General features: G+C 46.4%; 1 protein-coding gene across 1 annotated transcript in view; it reads right to left on the minus strand.

Annotated features, from left to right (window-relative positions):
• The window catches only part of fyco1a (FYVE and coiled-coil domain autophagy adaptor 1a), a 77,344-nt gene that overhangs the window by 20,219 nt on the left and 34,153 nt on the right, over positions 1 to 22,972 (minus strand). The window contains exons 13-15 of the mRNA XM_084164565.1: positions 22,063 to 22,212; positions 19,008 to 19,237; positions 14,581 to 14,734 (exon numbers count right to left, since the gene is read on the minus strand). Coding sequence (XP_084020691.1) covers positions 14,581 to 14,734; positions 19,008 to 19,237; positions 22,063 to 22,212 — 534 coding nt within the window. The remainder of the gene's footprint in view (positions 1 to 14,580; positions 14,735 to 19,007; positions 19,238 to 22,062; positions 22,213 to 22,972) is intronic.

Genomic DNA, 22,972 nt, shown 5'->3' on the forward strand with positions numbered 1-22,972 from the left:
TCCTGGACGTCCCCGAGGCCGGTGTCGGCGCACTGCTGGAGCTGCGCGTCAAGGGGGGGTTACTGTCACGACTTCCTCTGAAGCTGCCTCCTCTCCTTGTTCAGGCATGCTTCGGCATTCGTCGTCACCGGCCTTCTAGCCACTGCCGCACCTCATATTATCATTCCATTTGTTTTGTCTTGTCATTTACACACACCTGGTTCATATCCCCCCATTAGTACTTCTATAAGTGTTCCCTCTGCCCCCTTGTCCTTGTGGGTGATGGTTCTATGTGAGGAGAGAGTAGCTCGGTTGAGCTACGTGTATTTTGAATTGCCGGGGTATATTTTCCCTGTGTGCCTGTATTTGCTCCAGTGTGCCTGTTTTGCGCACTGGAATGTTTGACGCTATCCTGCGTAACTCTGTTTTACGGAATAAACTCTGTATTCTGTGATTTACCCTCCTGCGCCTGACTCCTTCAAATCACCCATCATTACCAGCTTTGAATTATTTTACGTGTGGTATGATTGCTAGTTAGCATATTGCAGATCTGGACAAATGATCCACATACCACTATTGTCACTATGAACGGTGAATAGAGGGCAGGATAGACAGACTGGTAGACTATGTTGATCTGTGTTGTATAGTTAGCGCGCGGAAAAGCGTAGTGCATAAAGGATGTACCAAAACACTTTGATATAGGTGAGACGCATGCAAGCAGATTAGGACATTTGGCTAGGATGGAAGAAATTACAGTGCCTTGGGAATGTATTCAGAACCCTTGACTTTTTCCACATTTTGTTACGTTACAGCCTTATTCTAAAATGATTTTTTATTTTTTTTACTCAGCAATCTACACACAATACCCCCATAATGACAAAGCGAAAACAGAAATACCTTATTTACATAAGTATTCAGACCCTTTGCTATGAGACTCGAAATTGAGCCTGTTTCAATTGATCATCCTTGAGATGTTTCTACAACTTGATTGGAGTCCACCTGTGGTAAATTCTATTGATTGGACATGATTTGGAAAGGCACACACCTGTCTATATAAGGTCCCACAGTTGACAGTGCATGTCAGAGCAAAAACCAAGCCATGAGGTCGAAGGAATTGTCCGTAGAGCTCCGAGACAGGATTGTGTCGAGGCACAGATCTGGGAAGTACCAAAACATCTGCAGCATTGAAGGTCCCCAAGGACACAGTGGCCTCCATCATTCTTAAATGGAAGAAGTTTGGAACCACCAAGACTCTTCCTAGATCTGGCCGCCCGGCCAAACTGAGCAATTGGGGGAGAAGGACCTTGGTCAGGGAGGTGACCAAGAACCTGATGGTCACTCTGACAGAGGTCTAGAGTTCCTCTGTGGAGATAGGAGAACCTTCCAGAAGGACAACCATCTCTGCAGCACTCCACCAATCAGGCCTTTATGGTAGAGTGGCCAGACGGAAGCCACTCCTCAGTAAAAGGCACATGACAGCCCGCTTGGAGTTTGCCAAAAGGCACCTAAAGACTATCAGACCATGAGAAACAAGATTGAACTCTTTGGCCTGAATGCCAAGCGTCACGTCTGGAGGAAACCTGGCACCATCCCTACGGTGAAGCATGGTGGTGGCAACATCATGCTGTGGGGATGTTTTTCAGTGGCAGGGACTGGGAGAATAGCCAGGATCGAGGGAAAGATGAACGGAGCAAAGCATAGAGAGATCCTTGATGAAATCCTGCTCCAGAGCAGGAGTGGCTTCGGGACAACCCTAAGCACACAGCCAACCCTAAGCACACAGCCAAGACAACGCAGGAGTGGCTTCGGGACAAGTCTCTGAATGTCCTTGAGTGGCCCAGCCAGAGCCTGGACTTGAACCCTGATCGAACATCCCTGGAGAGACCTGAAAATAGCTGTGCAGCAACGCTCCCCATCCAACCTGACAGAGCTTGAGAGGATCTGCAGAGAGGAATGGGAAAAACTCCCCAAATACAGGTGTGTCAAGCTTGTAGCGTCATACCGAAGAAGACTCAATGATGTAATCGCTGCCAAAGGTGCTTCAACAAAGTACTAAGTAAAGGGTCTGAATACTTAAGTAAATGGGATATTTCTGTTTGTTTATTTTTTATAAATTAGATAAAATGTCTAAAAACCTGTTTTTGCTTTGTGTATTGTGTGTAGATTAATGAGCGGGGAAAAAAACTATTTAATCCATTATAGAATAAAGCTGTAATGTAACAAAATGTGAAAAAAGTCAAGGGGTCTAAACACTTTCCTAGGTAAAAACGCATTACCCTCCCCTGTGCCCAATTGAAAAAAACACACAAACCTCCCCAAAGCAAAAAAAAAAGTTTGACAACCTGGACGTCTTAAATCACACCTCAAAATGCATTTTCTTTCCCACTGTTAACTCCGGGGTTTATCCTTGGTCTGCTCATGACTTCCATTCACAATCATTTCAGCAGCGGCTGTCCACAAATGGAAGGCAGCAGAGTGTGTGAAGGTCACACTGAACTTTTCTTTGTGACCAACTTTTTTGTGTTTTTTTTTGTGTGAGGGGTTCAGATCACAGACAGGCAATAATATTCAAAAAGTACATAGACAAAGAATCGAAAGACAGTAGAAAGTAAAAACATGCATACAGGACAAAATACCAAACAAAATCCAAAATAAAATATAGCTGCAAGCAGTAATGCAAATTGGAAACATTGCCCTTGGATGAGTTACTTCTGTACTCCTTACCACGCTTGCAAATGATCAGAACTCAAAATCAAACAGATCATTTAATACTCTTTCAATGTATTTGGGACAATTTTTTATGATATTGACTACTTTCAAACGTATTATTCTACAGAACCTCTGGACCGATCGGTACCAAATTTGGTATATAGCAAATATAGATGCACATCTTCAAACACCATATTTTCCAATACTCCAATATGGCCGCTATGAGCCAATAAGCTTGCATTAATGATTTTTCCTGTCCAACAGCGCCACCATGCAGCCAAACTGAACCATAGGTTAGCTAGACTCATATCCCTGAGCATGTATGCCAAATTTCATCACTGAGTTAAATTGGCAGCGTTTCCGCGGAGTCAAATCGAATAATTAATTTACAGTGTATTCATTGATGATAAAAATTTCGGGAGGACATTGGGATATTATTTCAGACTCTTTTCCAGTTTGTATTTTGTTGGTGTTTAAGACCTGTGTTACATACCATAATTATTCCCATTGGTTTATGGAGGGAATCTAGTATTTGTTTTAATATAGATTGGATACGAAGCCTCCACTTGTGTTCTTGCTACCTACATTACCAACTCGGTAAGTAGGTGGAGTGGGAGTGGTTGACTCCATGGGACTCTGTAAGTGTGTATAGTGTTTTGTAACTGCAAATAAAAAAAGAACGACGAACCAAACTATACAAACTATACATATTTTTTAGGTCTGTAATTGCAGTAGTGACTTGTTTGTAGTTCCTCTACACAATTGTATCTAGAGAGGGAATAATGTCAATGCCCAGATATTTAAAATGGGTCAGAGTTGGTATCTCCAATTCTAGATTGAGATTGGACATTGCTTTGTTAAGTGGGAGCAAAGATGATCTAGTGAGTGACTTGATATACTGCTGAATTATCTGAATATACTTTGTACATTAGGCAGGGATTATGGTACATATCAAGACCTTAAAAATACATCTGCATATAATGATATTTGATGGCCTGTGTCCTTTACTGATATTTGCCTTACATCTTTTTTTTAGCTAAAGGCTCCAGTGAGGGCAAATAGGAGACTAGACGCTGGACAGCCTTGACGAGTTCCCCGTTTAATAGCAAACTGTGAGGAGCACTGGTTACCCATCAAGACCATCACAGAAGGGTTACTATACAGTGTTTTTAACATAGTCATAAACATTTAGCCAAATCCCATACGTTCCATCGTATACCAGAGGTAGGACCATTCATGACGATCAAAGGCCTTCTCCGCATCTATGTTTGACAAAACCTACTTGATCAGGATGAACTAGTTTTGGCAAAATACACTTAACAAAAATATTAACGCAACATTTAAAGTGTTGGTCCCGTGTTTCATGAGCTGAAGTAAAAGATCCCCGAAATTTTCCATACGCACAGAAAGCTTTTTTCTCTCAAATGTTGTGCACAAATTTGTTTACGTCCCTGTTAGTGAGCATTTCTCCTTTGCCAAGATAAACCATCCACCTGACAGGTGTAGCATACAAAGAAGCTGATTAAACAGCACGATCATTACACAGGTGCACCTTGTGCTGGGGACAATAAAATGTGCAGTTTTGTCACACAACATAAAGCAACAGATGTCTCATGTTTTGAGGGAGCGTGCAATTGGCATGCTGACTGCAATAATGTCCACCAGAATTGTTGCCAGAGAATTGAATGTTCATCATCTGCGTCCTCACCAGGGTCTTGACCTGACTGCAGTTCGGCGTCGTAACCGACTTCAGTCGGCAAATGCTCAACTTTGATTGCCACTGGCACGATATGGAAGTGTGCACTTCACGGATTAACCCCAGTTTTAACTGTAGTGGGCAGACAGCGTGTATGACGTTGCGTGGGCGAGTGGTGTGCTGATGTCAACGAACAGAGTGCTCCATGGTGGAGTTGGGGTTATGGTATGGACAGGCATAAGCTATGGACAAAGAACACAATTACATTTTATCGAATGGTAATTTGAATGCACAGAGATAACGTGACGAGATCCTGAGGCCCATTGTCGTGCTATACACCCGCCGCCATCACCTCATGTTTCAGCATGATTGTCACGATCGTCGTCAAGAGAGGAGGACCAAGGCGCAGCGTGATGAACGAACATGTTTATTTATCATTAGCGATAAACAGGGACAGTAAACAAAAACAACAAACGACTCGTAACGTCCTAGGTAACATAGACCAACACGGAACAAGAACCCACAACCACAAAGGGAAAACAGACAGTTTAAATATGGCTCCCAATCAGAGACAACCAGCCCCAGCTGACACTCGTTGCCTCTGATTGGGAGTCACTCTAGCCAACATAGAAATAAACACAACTAGAACTCCCAACATAGAAATATAACACATAGAAAGAACACACCCTGGCTCAACATATAGAGTCCCAGAGCCAGGGTGTTACAGTACCCCCCCCTAAAGGCGCGGACTGCGACCGCGCCTCAACTAGAGCAAAACAGGGGAGGGCTGGGTGGGCATTCCTCCTCGGCGGCGGTTCTGGCTCCGGTCTTGCCCACCACCCTCCAATAAACCCCCCATAGCGCCCCTGGTCCGGTCTGGCCCCGCTGGCTGGAGCTGAACTGGACTTAGCAGGAGCGGTTAGCTTCAGCTCCGTAGTGGAGCAGTTGACCGGTACCTTACCAGGCACCGGTGACCCAGGCACGGGTTGTGCGGGACTGACGACGCGCATCCCTGGCTTGGTGCGTGGAGTAGGAACGGGCCGGACCGGGCTGACGATGCGCACCCCTGGCTTGGTGCGTGGAGTAGGAACGGGCCGGACCGGGCTGACGATGCGCACCCCTGGCTTGGTGCGTGGAGTAGGAACGGGCCGGACCGGGCTGACGATGCGCACCCCTGGCTTGGTGCGTGGAGTAGGAACGGGCCGGACCGGGCTGACGATGCGCACCCCTGGCTTGGTGCGTGGAGCAGCAACGGGCCGGACCGGGCTGACGATGCGCACCCCTGGCCTGGTGCGTGGAGCAGGGACAGGCCGGACCGGACTGGCGACGCACACCGTAGGCTTGGTGCGAGGAGCAGGGACAGGCCGGACCGGGCTGGCGACGCACACCGTAGGCTTGGTGCGAGGAGCAGGGACAGGCCGGACCGGGCTGGCGACGCACACCGTAGGCTTGGTGCGAGGAGCAGGGACAGGCCGGACCGGGCTGGCGACGCACACCGTAGGCTTGGTGCGAGGAGCAGGGACACGCCGGACCGGGCTGGCGACGCACACCGTAGGCTTGGTGCGTGGAGCAGGGACAGGCCGGACCGGGCTGTGGAGACGGATAGGAGACCTGGAGTGAAGAGCTGCCACAACCCGTCCTGGCTGAATGCCTACCTTCACACACTCTGTGTGAGGCATCAGCACAGGACGTACAGGGCTGTGTACCCGTACTGGCATAACAGCACGTGACACTGGCGCAGGATATCCGGGACCGAGGAGAGGCACTGGAGGCCACGAGCGCTGAGCCGGCACACTCCGTCCTGGCTGCATGCCCACCTTCGCACAACACGTGCGGGGTGCTCGCACAGGACGTACCGGACTATGCCGGACCACTCGTGGCACAGTGCGCAGCTCCGCATACCGCGGAACCTGCCCAGTCTCATGCTGCCATGCCCGAGTACGGGGAGTTGGCTCTGCTCTCCATCCAGGCTCCGCCAACCTGCCTTCTGGCCCCCAAAACCCGGTGGCCTCCTCTCCAAATCGCCCTGTGGCAGCCTCCTGCTGCCCAGCCGCCCATGCCGTGTGCCCCCCCCTAAATTTTTTTTGGGGTTGCCTCTCGTCCGTCCGACGATGACACTGCTGACGCCGCTGCTCCTCTCTCGCCAGGGCCTTAATCCTAGCCCATGGCCCTTTGCCCCCGGGCATGTCCTCCCAGGACCACGATTTGCCCACCTGGGCCATCGCCAGCCTCTCCATCTCCTTTCCCGGCGCTTCCTCCCATGTCCAGTCTGCCTCCGTTCCTGGACACGCTGCTTGGTCCTTGTATGGTGGGTTCTTCTGTCACGATCGTCGTCAAGAGAGGAGGACCAAGGCGCAGCGTGATGAACAAACATGTTTATTTATCATTAGCGATAAACACGGACAGTAAACAAAAACAACAAACGACTCGTAACGTCCTAGGTAACATAGACCAACACGGAACAAGAACCCACAACCACAAAGGGCAAACAGACAGTTTAAATATGGCTCCCAATCAGAGACAACCAGCCCCAGCTGACACTCGTTGCCTCTGATTGGGAGTCACTCTAGCCAACATAGAAATAAACACAACTAGAACTCCCAACATAGAAATATAACACATAGAAAGAACACACCCTGGCTCAACATATAGAGTCCCAGAGCCAGGGTGTTACAATGATAATGCACGGCCCCATGACGCAAGGATCTGTACACAATTCCTGGAAGATGAAAATGTCCCAGTTCTTCCATGGCCTGCATACTCACCAGAAATGTCACCCATTGAGCATGCTCTGGATCGACGTGTACGACAGCATGTTCCAGTTCCCACCAATATGCAGCAACTTCGCACAGCCATTGAAGAGGAGTGGGACAACATTCCAGAGGCCACAATCAACAGCCTGATCAACTCTACGCGAAGGAGATGTGTCGTGCTAAATGAAGCAAATGGTGGTCACACCAGACACTGACTGGTTTTCTGATCTACGCTCCTACCTTTTTTTAAAGGTATCTTTATCATATCTGTATTCCCAGTCATGTGAAATCCAAAGATTAGGACCTACATTATTTATTTAAATTGACTGATTTCGTTATGAACCCTATCTCAGTAAAATCTTTGAAATTGTTGCATGTTGAGATTATATTTTTGTTTAGTGTCGTTTCAAGGTGTTTGGCTAGAACCTTGGCGTACAATTTCATGTCACTATTGATGAGGGCGAGAAGCCTATTACTTGCACAGAGTTGGATCTTTACCTTTTTTATGTAACAGAGAGATAATTGCAGTATTAACATCTCTATTGAAAAAGTCCATTTAAATAGATGTTTATACCATTTCTAATAATATCAGGCCAAGCTCAGACCAAAAGGTTAAATAGAATTCCGGTGGGATGACATCCCATCCAGAGGATTTACCTCGGTTCATGTCTTTCAATGTATTATGTAGTTCATTGAGCGTTATAGGTGCATCTAAAGACTGCATCATCGGAAGAGAGTTGTGGTAAATTCAGGCCCTCAAAACAGGGGCTCATGTTGCCATAGGTACTTCAGAACTGTATAATTTTTCATTTAAAAATTATACAGTTCATTGACGGTGGAAAATGCAAGAGAACACCATCATTAGACTGAATGGAAACAATGTCAGCAAGGCTATCATTATTGAGTAATTCACTAGCTAAAGGAAGCTAGGTCTATTACCGTCCAGCTAATCAGTTTGTCTGACTCGTGGATTAGAAACTCATTTAAATCAGAACTGAATTGATTACAGATTTTTGTTTATTTTTGTGGTACGATTTGGATGATTGGTTTTAGACAATTTGCATGATGATCAGACATAACTAGTTGTTAGACATTTTTGCAAATGTATTAAAAAGAAACAATTGAAATATCACATTTACATAAGTATTCAGACCCTTTACTCAGTACTTTGTTGATACACCTTTTGCAAAAATTACAGCTTCAAGTCTTCTTGGGTATGACGCTACAAGCTTGGCACACCTGCATTTGGGGAGTTTCTCCCATTCTTCTCTGCAGATCCTCTCAAGCTCTGTCAGGTTGGATGGGGAGAGTTGCTGCACAGCTATTTTCAGGTCTCTCCAGAGATATTAGATCGGGTTCAAGTCCGGGATCTGGCTGGGCCACTCAAGGACATTCAGAGACTTGTCCGGAAGCCACTCCTGCGTTGTCTTGGCTGTGTCCTTAGGGTTGTTGTCCTGTTGGAAGGTGAACCTTCACCCCAGTCTGAGGTCCTGAGCACTCTGGGGCAGGTTTTCATCAAGGATCTCTCTGTACTTTGCTCCGTTCACCTTTGCCTCGATCCTGACTAGTCTCCCAGTCCTTGCTGCTGAAAAACATCCCCACAGCATGATGCTGCCACCACCATGCTTCACCGTAGGGATGGTGCCAGGTTTCCTCAAGACATGACGCTTGGCATTCAGGTCAAAGAGTTCAATCTTGGTTTCATCAGACCAGAGAATCTTGTTTCTCACGGTCTGTGAGTCTTTAGGTGCCTTTTGGCAACCTCCAAGCAGGCTGTCATGTGCCTTTTACTGAGGAGTGGCTTCCGTCTGGCCACTCTACCATAATGGTCTGATTGGTGGAGTGCTGCAGAGATGGTTGTCCTTCTGGAAGGTTCGCCCATCTCCACAGAGGAACTCTAGAGCTCTGTCAGAGTGACCATCGGGTTCTTGGTCACCTCCCTGACCAAGCCCCTTCTCCCCTGATTGCTCAGTTTGGCAGGGCGGCCAGCTCTATGAAGAGTCTTGGTGGTTCCAAACTTCTTCCATTTAAGAATGATGGAGGCTACTGTGTTCTTGGGGACCTTCAATGCTGCAGAAATATTTTGGTACCCTTCCACAGATCTGTGCCTTGACACAATCCTGTCGCTGAGCTCTACGGACAATTCCTTCAACCTCATGGCTAGGTTTTCGCTCTGACATACACTGTCAACTGTGGGACCTTTATATAGACAGGTGTATGCCTTGCCAAATCATGTCCAATCAATTGAAATTTTGTTGTAGAAACATCTCAAGGACGATCAATGGAACAGGATACACCTGAGCTCAATTTCGAGTCTCATACTAAAGGGTCTAAATACTTATGTGAGTAAGGTCCAAGCGTTTGACTGGTACTGTATATATATATACAGTTGAAGTCAGAAGTTTACATACACCTTAGCCAAATACATTTAAACTCAGTTTTTCACAATTTCTGACATTTAATCCTAGTAAAAATTCCCTGTCTTAGGTCAGTTAGGATCACCACTTTATTTTAAGAATGTGAAATGTCAGAATATTAATAGAGAGAATGATTTATTTAAGCTTATATTTCTTTCATCACATTCACAGTGGGTCAGAAGTTTACATACACTCAATTAGTAATTGGTAGCATTGCCTTTAAATTGTGTAACTTGGGTCAAACGTTTCGGGTAGCCTTCCACAAGCTTCCCACAATAAGTTGGGTGAATTTTGGCCCATTCCTCCTGACAGAGCTGGTGTAACTGAGTCAGGTTTGTAGGCCTCCTTGCTCGCACACGCTTTTTCAATTCTGCCCACACATTTTCTATAGGATTGAGGTCTTAGTGATGGCCACTCCAATACCTTGAATTTGTTGTCCTTAAGCCATTTTGCCACAACTTTGGAAGTATGCTTGGGGTCATTGTCCAATTGGAAGACCCATTTGCGACCAAGCTTTAACTTCCTGACTGATGTCTTGAGATGTTTCTTCAATATATCCACATAATTTTCCTTCCTCATGATGCCATCTATTTTGTGAAGTGCACCAGTCCCTCCTGCAGCAAAGCACCCCCACAGCATGATGCTGCTACCCCCGTGCTTCACGGTTCGGATGGTGTTCTTCGGCTTGCAAGCCTCCCCTTTTCCTCCAAACATAACGATGGTCATTATGGCCAAACAGTTCTATTTTTGTTTCATCAGACCAGAGGACATTTCTCCAAAAAGTATGATCTTTGTCCCCATGTGCAGTTACAAACTGTAGTCTGGCTTTTTTATGGCGGTTTTAGAGCAGTGGCTTCTTCCTTGCTGAGCGGCCTTTCAGGTTATGTCGATATAGGACTCGTTTTACTGTGGATATAGATACTTTTGTACCTGTTTCCTCCAGCATCTTCACAAGGTCCTTTGCTGTTGTTCTGGGATTGATTTGCACTTTTCGCACCAAAGTACGTTCATCTCTAGGAGACAGAACGCGTCTCCTTCCTGAGCGGTATGACGGCTGCGTGGTCCCATGGTGTTTATACTGGCGTACTATTGTTTGTACAGATGAACGTGGTACCTACAGGCATTTGGAATTTGCTCCCAAGGATGAACCAGACTTGTGGAGGTCTACAAAAAAAATTCTGAGGTCTTGGCTGATTTCTTTTGATTGTCCCATGATGTCAAGCAAAGAGGCACTGAGTTTGAAGATAGGCCTTGAAATACATCCACAGGTACACCTCCAATTGACTGAAATTATGTCAATTAGCCTATCAGAAGCTTCTAAAGCCATGACATCATTTTCTGGAATTTTCCAAGCTGTTTAAAGGCACAGTCAACTTAGTATACAGTGAGGGAAAAAAGTATTTGATCCCCTGCTGATTTTGTACGTTTGCCCACTGACAAAGACATGATCAGTCTATAATTTTAATGGTAGGTTTATTTGAACAGTGAGAGACAGAATAACAACAAAAAAATCCAGAAAAACGCATGTCAAAAATGTTATAAATTGATTTGCATTTTAATGAGGGAAATAAGTATTTGACCCCTCTGCAAAACATGACTTAGTACTTGGTGGCAAAACCCTTGTTGGCAATCACAGAGGTCAGACGTTTCTTGTAGTTGGCCACCAGGTTTGCACACATCTCAGGAGGGATTTTGTCACTCCTCTTTGCAGATCTTCTCCAAGTCATTAAGGTTTCGAGGCTGACATTTGGCAACTCGAACCTTTAGCTCCCTCCACAGATTTTCTATGGGATTAAGGTCTGAAGACTCCAGGACCTTAATGTGCTTCTTCTTGGGCCACTCCTTTGTTGCCTTGGCCGTGTGTTTTGGGTCATTGTCATGCTGGAATACCCATCCACGACCCATTTTCAATGCCCTGGCTGAGGGAAGGAGGTTTTTGTTGTTATTCTGTCTCTCACTGTTCAAATAAACCTACCATTCAAATTATAGACTGATCATTTCTTTGTCAGTGGGAAAACATACAAAATCAGCAGGCGATCTAATACTTTTTTCCAACACTGTATGTATATACAGTGGGGAGAACAAGTATTTGATACACTGCCGATTTTGCAGGTTTTCCTACTTACAAAGCATGTAGAGGTCTGTTATTTTATCATAGGTACACTTCAACTGTGAGAGACGGAATCTAAAACAAAAATCCAGAAAATCACATTGTATGATTTTTAAGTAATTAATTTGCATTTTATTGCATGACATAAGTATTTGATACATCAGAAAAGCAGAACTTAATATTTGGTACAGAAACCTTTGTTTGCAATTACAGAGATCATACGTTTCCTGTAGGTCTTGACCAGGTTTGCACACTGCAGCAGGGATTTTGGCCCACTCCTCCATACAGACCTTCTCCAGATCCTTCAGGTTTCGGGGCTGTCGCTGGGCAATACGGACTTTCAGCTCCCTCCAAAGATTTTCTATTGGGTTCAGGTCTGGAGACTGGCTAGGCCACTCCAGGACCATGAGATGCTTCTTACGGAGCCACTCCTTAGTTGCCCTGGCTGTGTGTTTCGGGTCGTTGTCATGCTGGAAGACCCAGCCACGACCCATCTTCAATGCTCTTACTGAGGGAAGGAGGTTGTTGGCAAGATCTCGCGATACATGGCCCCATCCATCCTCCCCTCAATACGGTGCAGTCGTCCTGTTCCCTTTGCAGAAAAGCATCCCCATAGAATGATGTTTCCACCTCCATGCTTCACGGTTGGGATGGTGTTCTTGGGGTTGTACTCATCCTTCTTCTTCCTCCAAACACGGCGAGTGGAGTTTAGACCAAAAAGCTCTATTTTTTTCTCATCAGACCACATGACCTTCTCCCATTCCTCCTCTGGATCATCCAGATGGTCATTGGCAAACTTCAGACGGGCCTGGACATGCGCTGGCTTGAGCAGGGGGACCTTGCGTGCGCTGCAGGATTTTAATCCATGACGGCGTAGTGTGTTACTAATGATTTTCTTTGAGACTGTGGTCCCAGCTCTCTTCAGGTCATTGACCAGGTCCTGCCGTGTAGTTCTGGGCTGATCCCTCACCTTCCTCATGATCATTGATGCCCCACGAGGTGAGATCTTGCATGGAGCCCCAGACCGAGGGTGATTGACCGTCATCTTGAACTTCTTCCATTTTCTAATAATTGCGCCAACAGTTGTTGCCTTCTCACCAAGCTGCTTGCCTATTGTCCTGTAGCCCATCCCAGCCTTGTGCAGGTCTACAATTTTATCCCTGATGTCCTTACACAGCTCTCTGGTCTTGGCCATTGTGGAGAGGTTGGAGTCTGTTTGGTTGAGTGTGTGGACAGGTGTCTTTTATACAGGTAACGAGCTCAAACAGGTGCAGTTAATACAGGTAATGAGTGGAGAACAGGAGGGCTTCTTAAAGAAAAACTTACAGGTCTGTGAGAGCCGGAATTCTTACTGGTTGGTAGGTGATCAAATACTTATGTCATGCAATAAAATGCAAATGAATTATTTAAAAATCATACAATGTGATTTTCTGGGTTTTTGTTTTAGATTCCGTCTCTCGCAGTTGAAGTCTACCTATGATAAAAATTACAGACCTCTACATGCTTTGTAAGTAGGAAAACCTGCAAAATCAGCAGTGTATCAAATACTTGTTCTCCCCACTGTATATATATGTTCATATGTATAATGATTATATGTATAATACACTGCTCAAAAAAATTAAGGGAAAAAGGGGGTCGCTTGCAAGCCGAAGAACACCATCCCAACCGTGAAGCATGGGGGTGGCAGCATCATGCTGTGGGAGTGTTTTGCTGCAGGACGGACTGGTGCACTTCACAAAATAGATGGCATCATGAGGAAGGAATATTATGTGGATATATTGAAGGGCACTGCATCTCAGTGCTTGAGGCGTCACTACAGACCCCCTGGTTCGATTCCAGGCTGTCCCATAGGGCGGTGCACAATTGGCCCAGTGTCGTCCGGGTTTGGCCGGTGTAGGCCGTCATTGTAAATAATAATTTGTTCTTAACTGACTTGCCTAGTAAAATAAAGGTTAAATAAAAAATAAATACATTGAAGCAACATCTCAAGACATCAGTCAAGTTAAAGCTTGGTCGCAAATGGGTCTTCCAAATGGACAATGACCCCAAGCATACTTCCAAAGTTGTGGCAAAATGGCTTAAGGACAACAAAGTCAAGGTATTGGAGTGGCCATCACAAAGCCCTGACCTCAATCCTATAGAACATTTGTGGGCAGAACGGAAAAAGCGTGTGCGAGCAAGGAGGCCTACAAACCTGACAGTTACACCAGCTCTGTCAGGAGGAATGGGCCAAAATTCACCCAACTTATTGTGGGAAGCTTGTGGAAGGCTACCCGAAATGTTTGTCCCAAGTTAAACAATTTAAAGGCAATGCTACCAAATACTAATTGAGTGTATATAAACTTCTGACCCACTAGGAATGTGATGAAAGAAATAAAAGCTGAAATAAATAATACTCTCTACTATTATTCTGACATTTCACATTCTTAAAATAAAGTGGTTATCCTAACTGACCTAAGACAGGGAATTCTTACTAGGATTAAATGTCAGGAATTGTGAAAAACTGAGTTTAAATGTATTTGGCTAAGGTGTATGTAAACTTCCGACTTCAACTGTATATACAGTACCAGTCAAAAGTTTGGACACACCTACTCATTCAAGGATTTTTCTTTATTTTTACTATTTTCTACATTGTAGAATAATAGTGAAGACATCAAAGCTATGACATAACACATATGGAATCATGTATTAACCAAAAAAGTGATTTGAGAGAGTTTTTCATGACTTTGAGAGAGAGCTTGTCATGACTCTTTGAGAGTTTGTCATGACTGTGCACTTGGAATGCTGTGTGTGTGTGTGTGTGTGTGTGTGTGTGTGTCTGTGCGTGTGTGTACCCACATTTGTGTATACATGCATGCATGTGTGTACACGTGTGTTTATTTGGCTAGGTATCTGTCCATGTCTGGTTGCACTCACATGACTAGCGCCCCCAGTGGCCTTGTGTCCTGCTCCCCCTCCAGTGAACCCCCTGTGGTTTGGGACAGCGAGTCGCTGTCATAGATCCCGTTCGCTTCCTTCTCTGTGATGATGTCATAGGCCACGTCATCAGACTTGGCGCTGGGGTCCGACACTGCACAGGAAACAGGAGGTCAAACCAGACATGTACTTGTAACACTTTACTGTATCCTTTATGTATGCATTCATAAAGCCTTTATAAGAGCTGACTAATACATAACAGGAGCAGGAAGTCATACCTGTACCCAGGTTATACCAGGCAATCACACACATTTTACACAGAGAAAAGCCATAGAGATCACATTATGTTTTTATGTTCAACAGATTGTGATCACCAAGGCTTTTCTCTTGATGTTCTTACTAGCCTATGTCACACCCTGATCGGTTTCACCACACTCCCGCAGTGTGGCGGACTATGCGGTTGATTTCCACACTTTGGCTGCCGAGAGTGCCTGGAACCCGGAATCCCTGTTCGACACGTTCCTTCATGGATTATCAGAGGAGGTTAAAGACGAGCTCGCAGCCCGGTAGCTGCCTACGGATCTCGACTCGCTCATCGCCTTGACCATCTGGATCGATGGGCAGCAACGAAATCTCTCCGGGTTCTCATTGACTCTGGGGCTGATGAGAGTTTCATGGACGCAACCCTGGTGTCAGAGCTGGGCATCCCCACTCAGCCCCTCTCCGTTCCCATGGACGTTAGAGCGCTGGATGGGTGCTCTTTAGGCAGAGTCACCCACAATACCACTCCTATCAACCTGCGAGTGTCAGGGAACCACAGAGTGAGTCAATGCAGTTCATGCTCATCAAGTCTCCTCAGGTTCCTGTGGTATTGGGGTTTTCTTGGCTCCAGCGACATAATCCCCTTATCAACTGGACTGCTGGTGCTATCATGGGCTGTAGCCCGTTCTGCCACGCCCATTGCCTGAAGTCGGCCCAGCCTGCCCCGGGACGTCTTCCTGTGGGCTCGGAAGAAGCCTCGGACCTCTCTGCCGTTCCCGCGGAGTACCAGGACCTCCGGGAGGTTTTCAGCAAGGCCCAGGCCACTTCGCTTCCTCCGCATCGACCCTATGACTGCGGGATCGACCTTCTCCCGGGCACTACACCACCCCGGGGAAGGCTGTATTCACTGTCGGGTCCGGAGACCAAGGCTATGGAGACGTACATTGAGGACTCCCTGGCTGCAGGATGTATCCGTCCTTCTGCCTCCCCCGCCCGTGCATCGACTACCGGGGCCTCAATGACATCACGGTTAAGAACCGCTACCCGCTACCTCTCATCGCCTCGGCTTTCGAGCCGCTCCAGGGGGCCACTATTTTCTCTAAGTTGGACCTGCGGAACGCCTACGGGAAGGTGACAAGTGGAAGACAGCCTTCAACACTGCTAGCGGACACTACGAATACTTGGTGATGCCATTCGGTCTGACCAACACTCCTTCTGTGTTCCAGGCCCTGATTAATGACGTTCTTCGCGACATGTTGAACCGGTTCGTGTTCGTCTACCTTCGACGGCATCCTCGTCTTTTCCCGCTCAGCTCAAGAACATGTTCTCCACGTCCGACAGGTCCTCCAGCGTCTCTTGGAGAACCAGCTTTTTGTCAAAGCAGAAAAATGCGAATTCCATCGCTCCACCATCCTTGGATACATCATCGCTGCTGGTAATGTGCAGATGGATCCCGGAAAGGTGAGAGCGGTGGTGGAATGGCCCCAACCCACATCCAGAGTGCAGCTGCAAAGCTTCTTTGGATTTTCCAATTTCTATCGCCATTTTATCCGAGGTTACAGCACCCTGGCTTCCCCCCTTTCAGCACTCACCTCTCCCAGGGTCCCATTCACGTGGTCCCAAGCTGCTGACCGGCCGTTCCTGGACCTTAAGCACCGCTTCACCACAGCTCCCATATTAATCCATCCGGACCCGTCCCGTCAGTTCGTGGTGGAGGTAGACGCTTTGGATGTCGGAGTGGGGGCCGTCCTGTCACAGCGTTCTGCCCTGGACCTTAAGCTGCATCCCTGCACTTTCTTCTCCCATCGTCTTAACGCCACTGAGAGGAATTATGATGGGGGAATCGAGAACTACTCGCGGTGAAGATGGCATTGGAGGAGTGGAGGCACTGGTTAGAGGGGGCGGAACATCCATTCATTGTGTGGACGGATCACAAGAACCTGGAATATCTCCGCACCACCAAGCGTCTCAACTCCAGGCAAGCTCGATGGGCCATGCTGTTCACCCGGTTCAACTTTACCATCTCCTACCGCCCGGGGTCCAAGAATGTTAAGCCGGATGCGCTTTCACGCCGCTATTGCCCCGCTGCTACACCCTCGAACCCCGGGACCATCCTTCCTACCTCGTGTCTGGCGGCTACACTCATCTGGGGAATAGAGAACCAGGTCCGTGAGGCGGGGGGCCCGGCTAACCGGATGCTTGTCCCAGACGCTGTCCGCTCCCAGGTCCTGGAATGGGCTCATTCCTCCAGGCTTGCCTGCCACCCTGGCTCCCGTCGGACCCTGGCCTTTGTGCAACAACGCTTTTAGTGGCCCACCATGGTCCCTGACATCTCTGCGTTCGCCGCCGACTCCTCGGCAAGCTCCGGCTGGCCTCCTTCAACCTCTTCAACACCACTATCCTCACGGTGGTGGACAGGTTTTCCAAAGCCGCCCATTTCATTCCCCTCCCCAAGCTACCCTCTGCCAAGGAGACGGCCCAGCATGTCTTCCGGATCCATGGACTTCCGGTGGACAGGGTCCCCGACCGGGGTCCTCAGTTTTCGTCCCGGTTCAGGAAGGCACACTCATTGGGTCGTCGGCCAGCCTGTCCTCCGGGTTTCACCCCCAGTCTAACGGCCAGTCGGAGCGAGCCAATCAGGACCTGGAGACAACTCTTCGTTGCCTCGTCTCCGCCAACCCCACCACCTGGAGCCAGCAACTCGTGTGGGTAGAATACGCACGCAACACCCTCCCCTGCTCAGCCACTGGTCTCTCGCCTTTCAAGTGTTCGATGGGTTATCAGCCCCCGCTCTTCCCTGAGCAAGAGGTCAACATACCCTTGGCCCAGATGTTCTTCCACCGCTGTTGCCGTACCTGGAAGAGAGCCCGGTCTGCTCTTCTCAAGACCACCTCCAGGTATCAATGACAGGCGGACCGCCACCGGACCCCGGCTCCCCGTTATTGTCTCGGGCAGAGGGTATGGCTGTCCACTCCACTCTGCCCCTCCGGAGTCCTGCAAACTTTCCCCCCGTTTTATCAGCACTTTCCCCATCTCTAAGATCCTTAGCCCCTCTGCTGTTCGTCTTCTGTGCCCCGCACCCTCCGTATACATCCCACTTTTCTCCTGTTTTCTGTTTGTCTGTTGCCAGTTCGTCTTGTCTCAACAAAGCCTACTAGCATGTTTTTCCAGTACTCCTGTTTCTCCCTAGCCCCAGTTGTTCTAGTTTTTCAGGTTTTGACCACTCTGCCTGCCCTAACCCTGAGCCTGCCTGCCGTATGTACCTGTCTGACACTGCCCTGGATTACTGACCTCTGCCTGCCCTGACCCTGAGCCTGCCTGCCGTTCTGTCCCTTACTGACTCTGCCCTGGATTACCGACCTCTGCCTGCCCTTGACCTGTCGTCTGCCTGCCCCCTGTTTTGTTAATAAACATCTGTGATCTGTGAGTCTGCATCTGGGTCTTATCCTGAGTTCTGATAGCCTATCTCTTTGAACTTCTTATCTTATCCTGTCTGTCAGGTTTTGTATGTGTGATGATGATGCATGTCATTGGGCTTTGCTGTTCTATAACCGTCCAAAACAGAACTTCCCTTTTGAGGAATATAAAGATTTTTGAAATTACATTTCTGTAGTATTCGTACATTTTCCCTTCCCAGTACAATGATGTGACAAAACAAGGCAGATGATTGCCAAGGCAACCTCTGCTGTGAGTTTTGCCATTTTCAATATAAAATAAATGAAAGCAGTAAAGCAGAAGGGAGATTAAGAAATTTGAATTGAGGTGGCACCTAGCGCCCTTTCCTCTTTTGCTCAGAACAAGGTAAACAGAAGTATACCACTAGAATGGTTAAGAATACCAAAAGGTTTCTGTTCTTATTCCACAGGTTACAGAGGCTGCTCTCGTTTCAGTACCTGTTATGACTTTCCTATTCAACATAAAACCACTTTACACTGCCTTGAAAGAAGGCCAGAGTAATTGTGACGAATTGTGTTTTTCAATCGATTTTTCTTATGTGGGTTTGCTTAAAACCGTGTCCCTTTTGTCTGAGTGTGAAAAAGGCCTTTGCAAGTGTGTGTGTGTGAGCATGTATTTGTATGTGTGGGTTTTTGAGTGTGCATACTAGGAGTGTGTACGTGTATATGCGTGTATGTGCGTGTGCATATGTGTGAACATCTATATCTCACCTGTAACCCTGGGAGTAGGTTTGTAGGGGGCTGGTTCGGGGAGTGAGTGAGGCCCAATTCCAGGGGGAGGTGGCTGGGTGTCGGAGGGGCTCAGCTCACCCTCTGTGAACCTCTCCACCACAGCGCTGTGCTGGGTGTAACACTCCCTACAGCAACGCTCCTTCTTCCCACTGTGCTTGGTCATCACAAAGTTGTTACTGCAGTAGTAGCAGAAGATGCGTCCACACAGCCTGAAACAAAAAGAGAGTCTAGTATTGTATCACTGTGGAACATTCATTCAATTCAGGAGTTAAATTGCTAAAATGCAAATTCAAATACTGAATTGCCTGAAAGTCCAATATAATTGACACTTCGGAATTATTAGCCAATATACTCAATCAACCATCCTGGCAATATCGCCAGATTCGCCACCTCTGTCCATTGTAACCACTGCGTAAAATGGCCTGTTTACAAATGTGTATAGCAGTGGCAGTCAGTGAAGATTACAATGTGATTTTGGCATTCTAGATGATTTGATTGTTTTCCATATTGATTTGTTCTCAGTCAGTGGCCACATCCAGATGAGCACAAACATGATGGAACGCCCCTTTTACCCCGAGTGCATACAAAGCCTTGTGACGAAATTCACCTCAGACCAGCAGATGTGAAGCCTGAGCCAAACGTTGCAAATTGTTGAATTTCTACTAGACCAGTAAGCCCCACGGCTTAAAATGGTTGACACTCTACAAGACCAAGAAGCGTGAAGCTGAAGCTACACGTTACAAAATGGTTAGACTAGAATGACCAGAAAACGTGAGACTTTAGTCCACACGTTTGAAATGGAGAAACTCTGAAACTCTCAACCGCTACACGAGGTGAAGAAGAAGACAATGCACTAGACCTTATCATTTCAGTCTGCAGCTGGCATGTATAGTCGTCTAGAGAACTTTCACTAAAGACAGGAGATAGAGGACAATCCCTCTCAGACAACCGCTGGTACATCTGAAGTATCCATTCTAACCACCACTACGACCAGAAACTCTACCAAGGACATTGAGATCTTTGGTGGGCAAACCAGAGTCCTACATCATCAACTCAACTATCGAGGACAGCAACACGTAAATACATGTTGCATTTCTAATCCCAATGAGCGTTATTAGGGTGCATAAGTATTATGATTACTGTGAGCATAGTCTCCAAAGTAACCACGGTAGTTTGAATCTCTCTCTCCCTTCCATTCTGACCCTCCTTCTACCCAAGCAGTCATGCGATTGTTAGTCCAGTCCACTAGGGACCTGTTTTCATTGTTTTACGTTAGTAATCAATAACCTATGTGTTTTTTTGTATTGTGTTATTATTTAGTTAGTAAATAAATAATTAAGCCAATTTGTGTATTGCTGATTCATCAATAAGGTTAGGGTTCTTGCAGGTTCAAGGATTATGCGATGTTCAGAATGAGACTGATAAGAGGTAATTATTTAATACGTGACTGTTATCAATTATATATAACATATATCTTCTAAGAGTTTAATTAGGGAAATGGTAACTCGTTAAACAACTTCTTCCGTGGTGCCCCAAATTCCTAATGAGTTAATTGTTACATGATTAATTGAATCGAGTGACAATTAAACATAGTTAGGTGATTCGATAAATAACAGTCATACATTAAAGTAAGTCACGTCACGACACCATCATGAGGTTGCTACAATCTAGCCTATGAATGAAAGTTTACAACTTAGGTGCACAGGTCGAGATACATTTTTTAGGTGACAGACAGTGACACATGGACAGACAGTGACACATTCAATACCGCCTTGCACACTCTTGCCTGCATCTAGCTGATATAGGGTGTGATCATTAGTCCAACAGTTGCAAACGAGAGTTTCTATTGGACAAATTCAGGTATGTTTATCCCCGTTTTGTTCCGTTTAAGAAACATTTTTCAACAGAATCGGCGGAATGAATACACCCCTGATCACGCGCAAATACAGTTCACTTTCATAACAGCCACATTGTATTCCTTCTCCCATCTATGTGCTCTCCTCCTCTCATCTTTTCCCTTTGTCGCTTGTGGACGTCAATGCACAACACATCAGCTGTATGTGACCAGGTGAAAAAAACTTTCTAAGCCAAACCATATCATAACTGCTACACACAGCCTACATCGTTGTCACCATATTAGCTAAAGTAACGTCATAGTCAACATAGCTAATAGAACTAACACGTTAGTAAACCTGCTACAATCATGCAGTAATGTTACAGTGTACAGTCAGTAAGCAGTTTAGCACTTACACCGGCGGGCCCCGGTGGCAATACATTCGTAAAACCAAAAACGTACCTTGACTTGGAAGAGTTCCAGTGTTGTGTTGGATAGTCATAGCCAGCTAGCTAACATAGCATCCCTCTGTTTGAGCAGGGTGTATGAGTAGGCCAAACTAGCTAGCTGCATTCGCTAGCTAAGTAAGTGAAACTTGCTTCTCCTTCATTTTGGAAGGAATTAATTTGTTAAAAACTGTTCAACTATTGTCTTTCTCTCTCTTTGAGTCAACTACTCACCACATTTTATGCACTGCTGTATCTTATGCTTTCAGTACTAGATTCATTCTCTGATTGTTTGATTGGGTGGACAACATGTCAGTTCATGCTGCGAGAGCTCTGATAGGTTGGAGGACGTCCTCCGGAAGTTGTCATAGTTACTGTGTAAGTCTATGGAAGGGGGTGAGAACCATGAGCCTCCTAGGTTTTATATTGAAGTCAATGTACCCAGAGGAGGACGGAAGCTAGCTGTCCTCCGGCTACACCGTTGTGCTACCCTACAGAGTGCTGTTGAGGCTACTGTAGAAGCCTCCACTGGTGTATAGGTGTATCACAATGTCTTCAATCATTACCAGTCAGACCGTAGTCTGTGGAAGTCACAATAAGGAAAAAAAAGAGTCAGCAATTGCTAAAGTCACAGACTTTCTCTGACATGACCAGTCTGAGCTGTCAGCTCATGAAATTCTAATAGCTATTAACACTTTGTCTATGGGTCCCGTAATATGGCCATTTGGTGAGTCAGTGCCCTCTCAGTGCTCACCTGCAGTGGTGTCGGCGTAGCCACCAGGTGAAATGGCCCTGGCAGCCCAGGCAGTGGGTGGCCTCCTTGTCCTGCAACCAGCGCTCCTCTGCTCGCAGCTTCTGCTCAAACTCCAGAGCATCTGACTTCTGCCACAGAACGTCCTTATCCCTGCCAGAGCAAATACACACTGTGAATACATTTTGAATGTTTGGATCCAGCATCAAAGTACAGCATCGATGTACAAAGCACCCAAAAGGTCACAAACACACACAGGTACACACACACATACACAGGTGGGGAGTTAGTCTGGTTGTTCCCCTCTGTTCATCAGAGTGCGACAGAGTATGGCAATTATCTGCTCAGTTAGGTTCTTTCAGGCATGGTGTCTTTGTAATGAGTGAATCATACATTTGTATGGTTTGTGGGTATTTGAGGACTACATAATCATTATTCATGCTATTCTGTTTATATTGTCCTAATCTAATTCTACTTTCCAACAACCCCCTGTTCTGGAGTACATCTCTCTGCCAATGAGCAGTTGGAATAGGAAAAAGTGAAGGAGTAAATGAAGACGGTAAACAAAAGCACTGAAGTGATGTAAGGACACCCCAGGGGAGCTGGCATTGTGTTTTATCCCCTACGAATAGCAGAGACAGAGAGAGAGAACATCAATTAATGCCAAAACAACTGAATAATCATAAGCAGACGAGAGCTGTTGCTTTCTCTTCTTTCTTCTCCCTCTTGATATCCCCCTCTCACTCTCTTTCTCCTTGATATCCCCCTCTCACTCTCTTTCTCCTTGATATCCCCCTCTCACTCTTTTTCTCCTTGATATCGTGGACTCTGAATTCCAAATCGACTACTCCTAGTCACTTCATGTACAGTAGATTTTAACGGATCGGATATGTATAATATATACAGTACAGTA

The sequence above is a fragment of the Coregonus lavaretus genome, assembly GCF_964263955.1.
Source record: "Coregonus lavaretus genome assembly, chromosome: 6".
NCBI classification, from domain to species: domain Eukaryota; kingdom Metazoa; phylum Chordata; class Actinopteri; order Salmoniformes; family Salmonidae; genus Coregonus; species Coregonus lavaretus.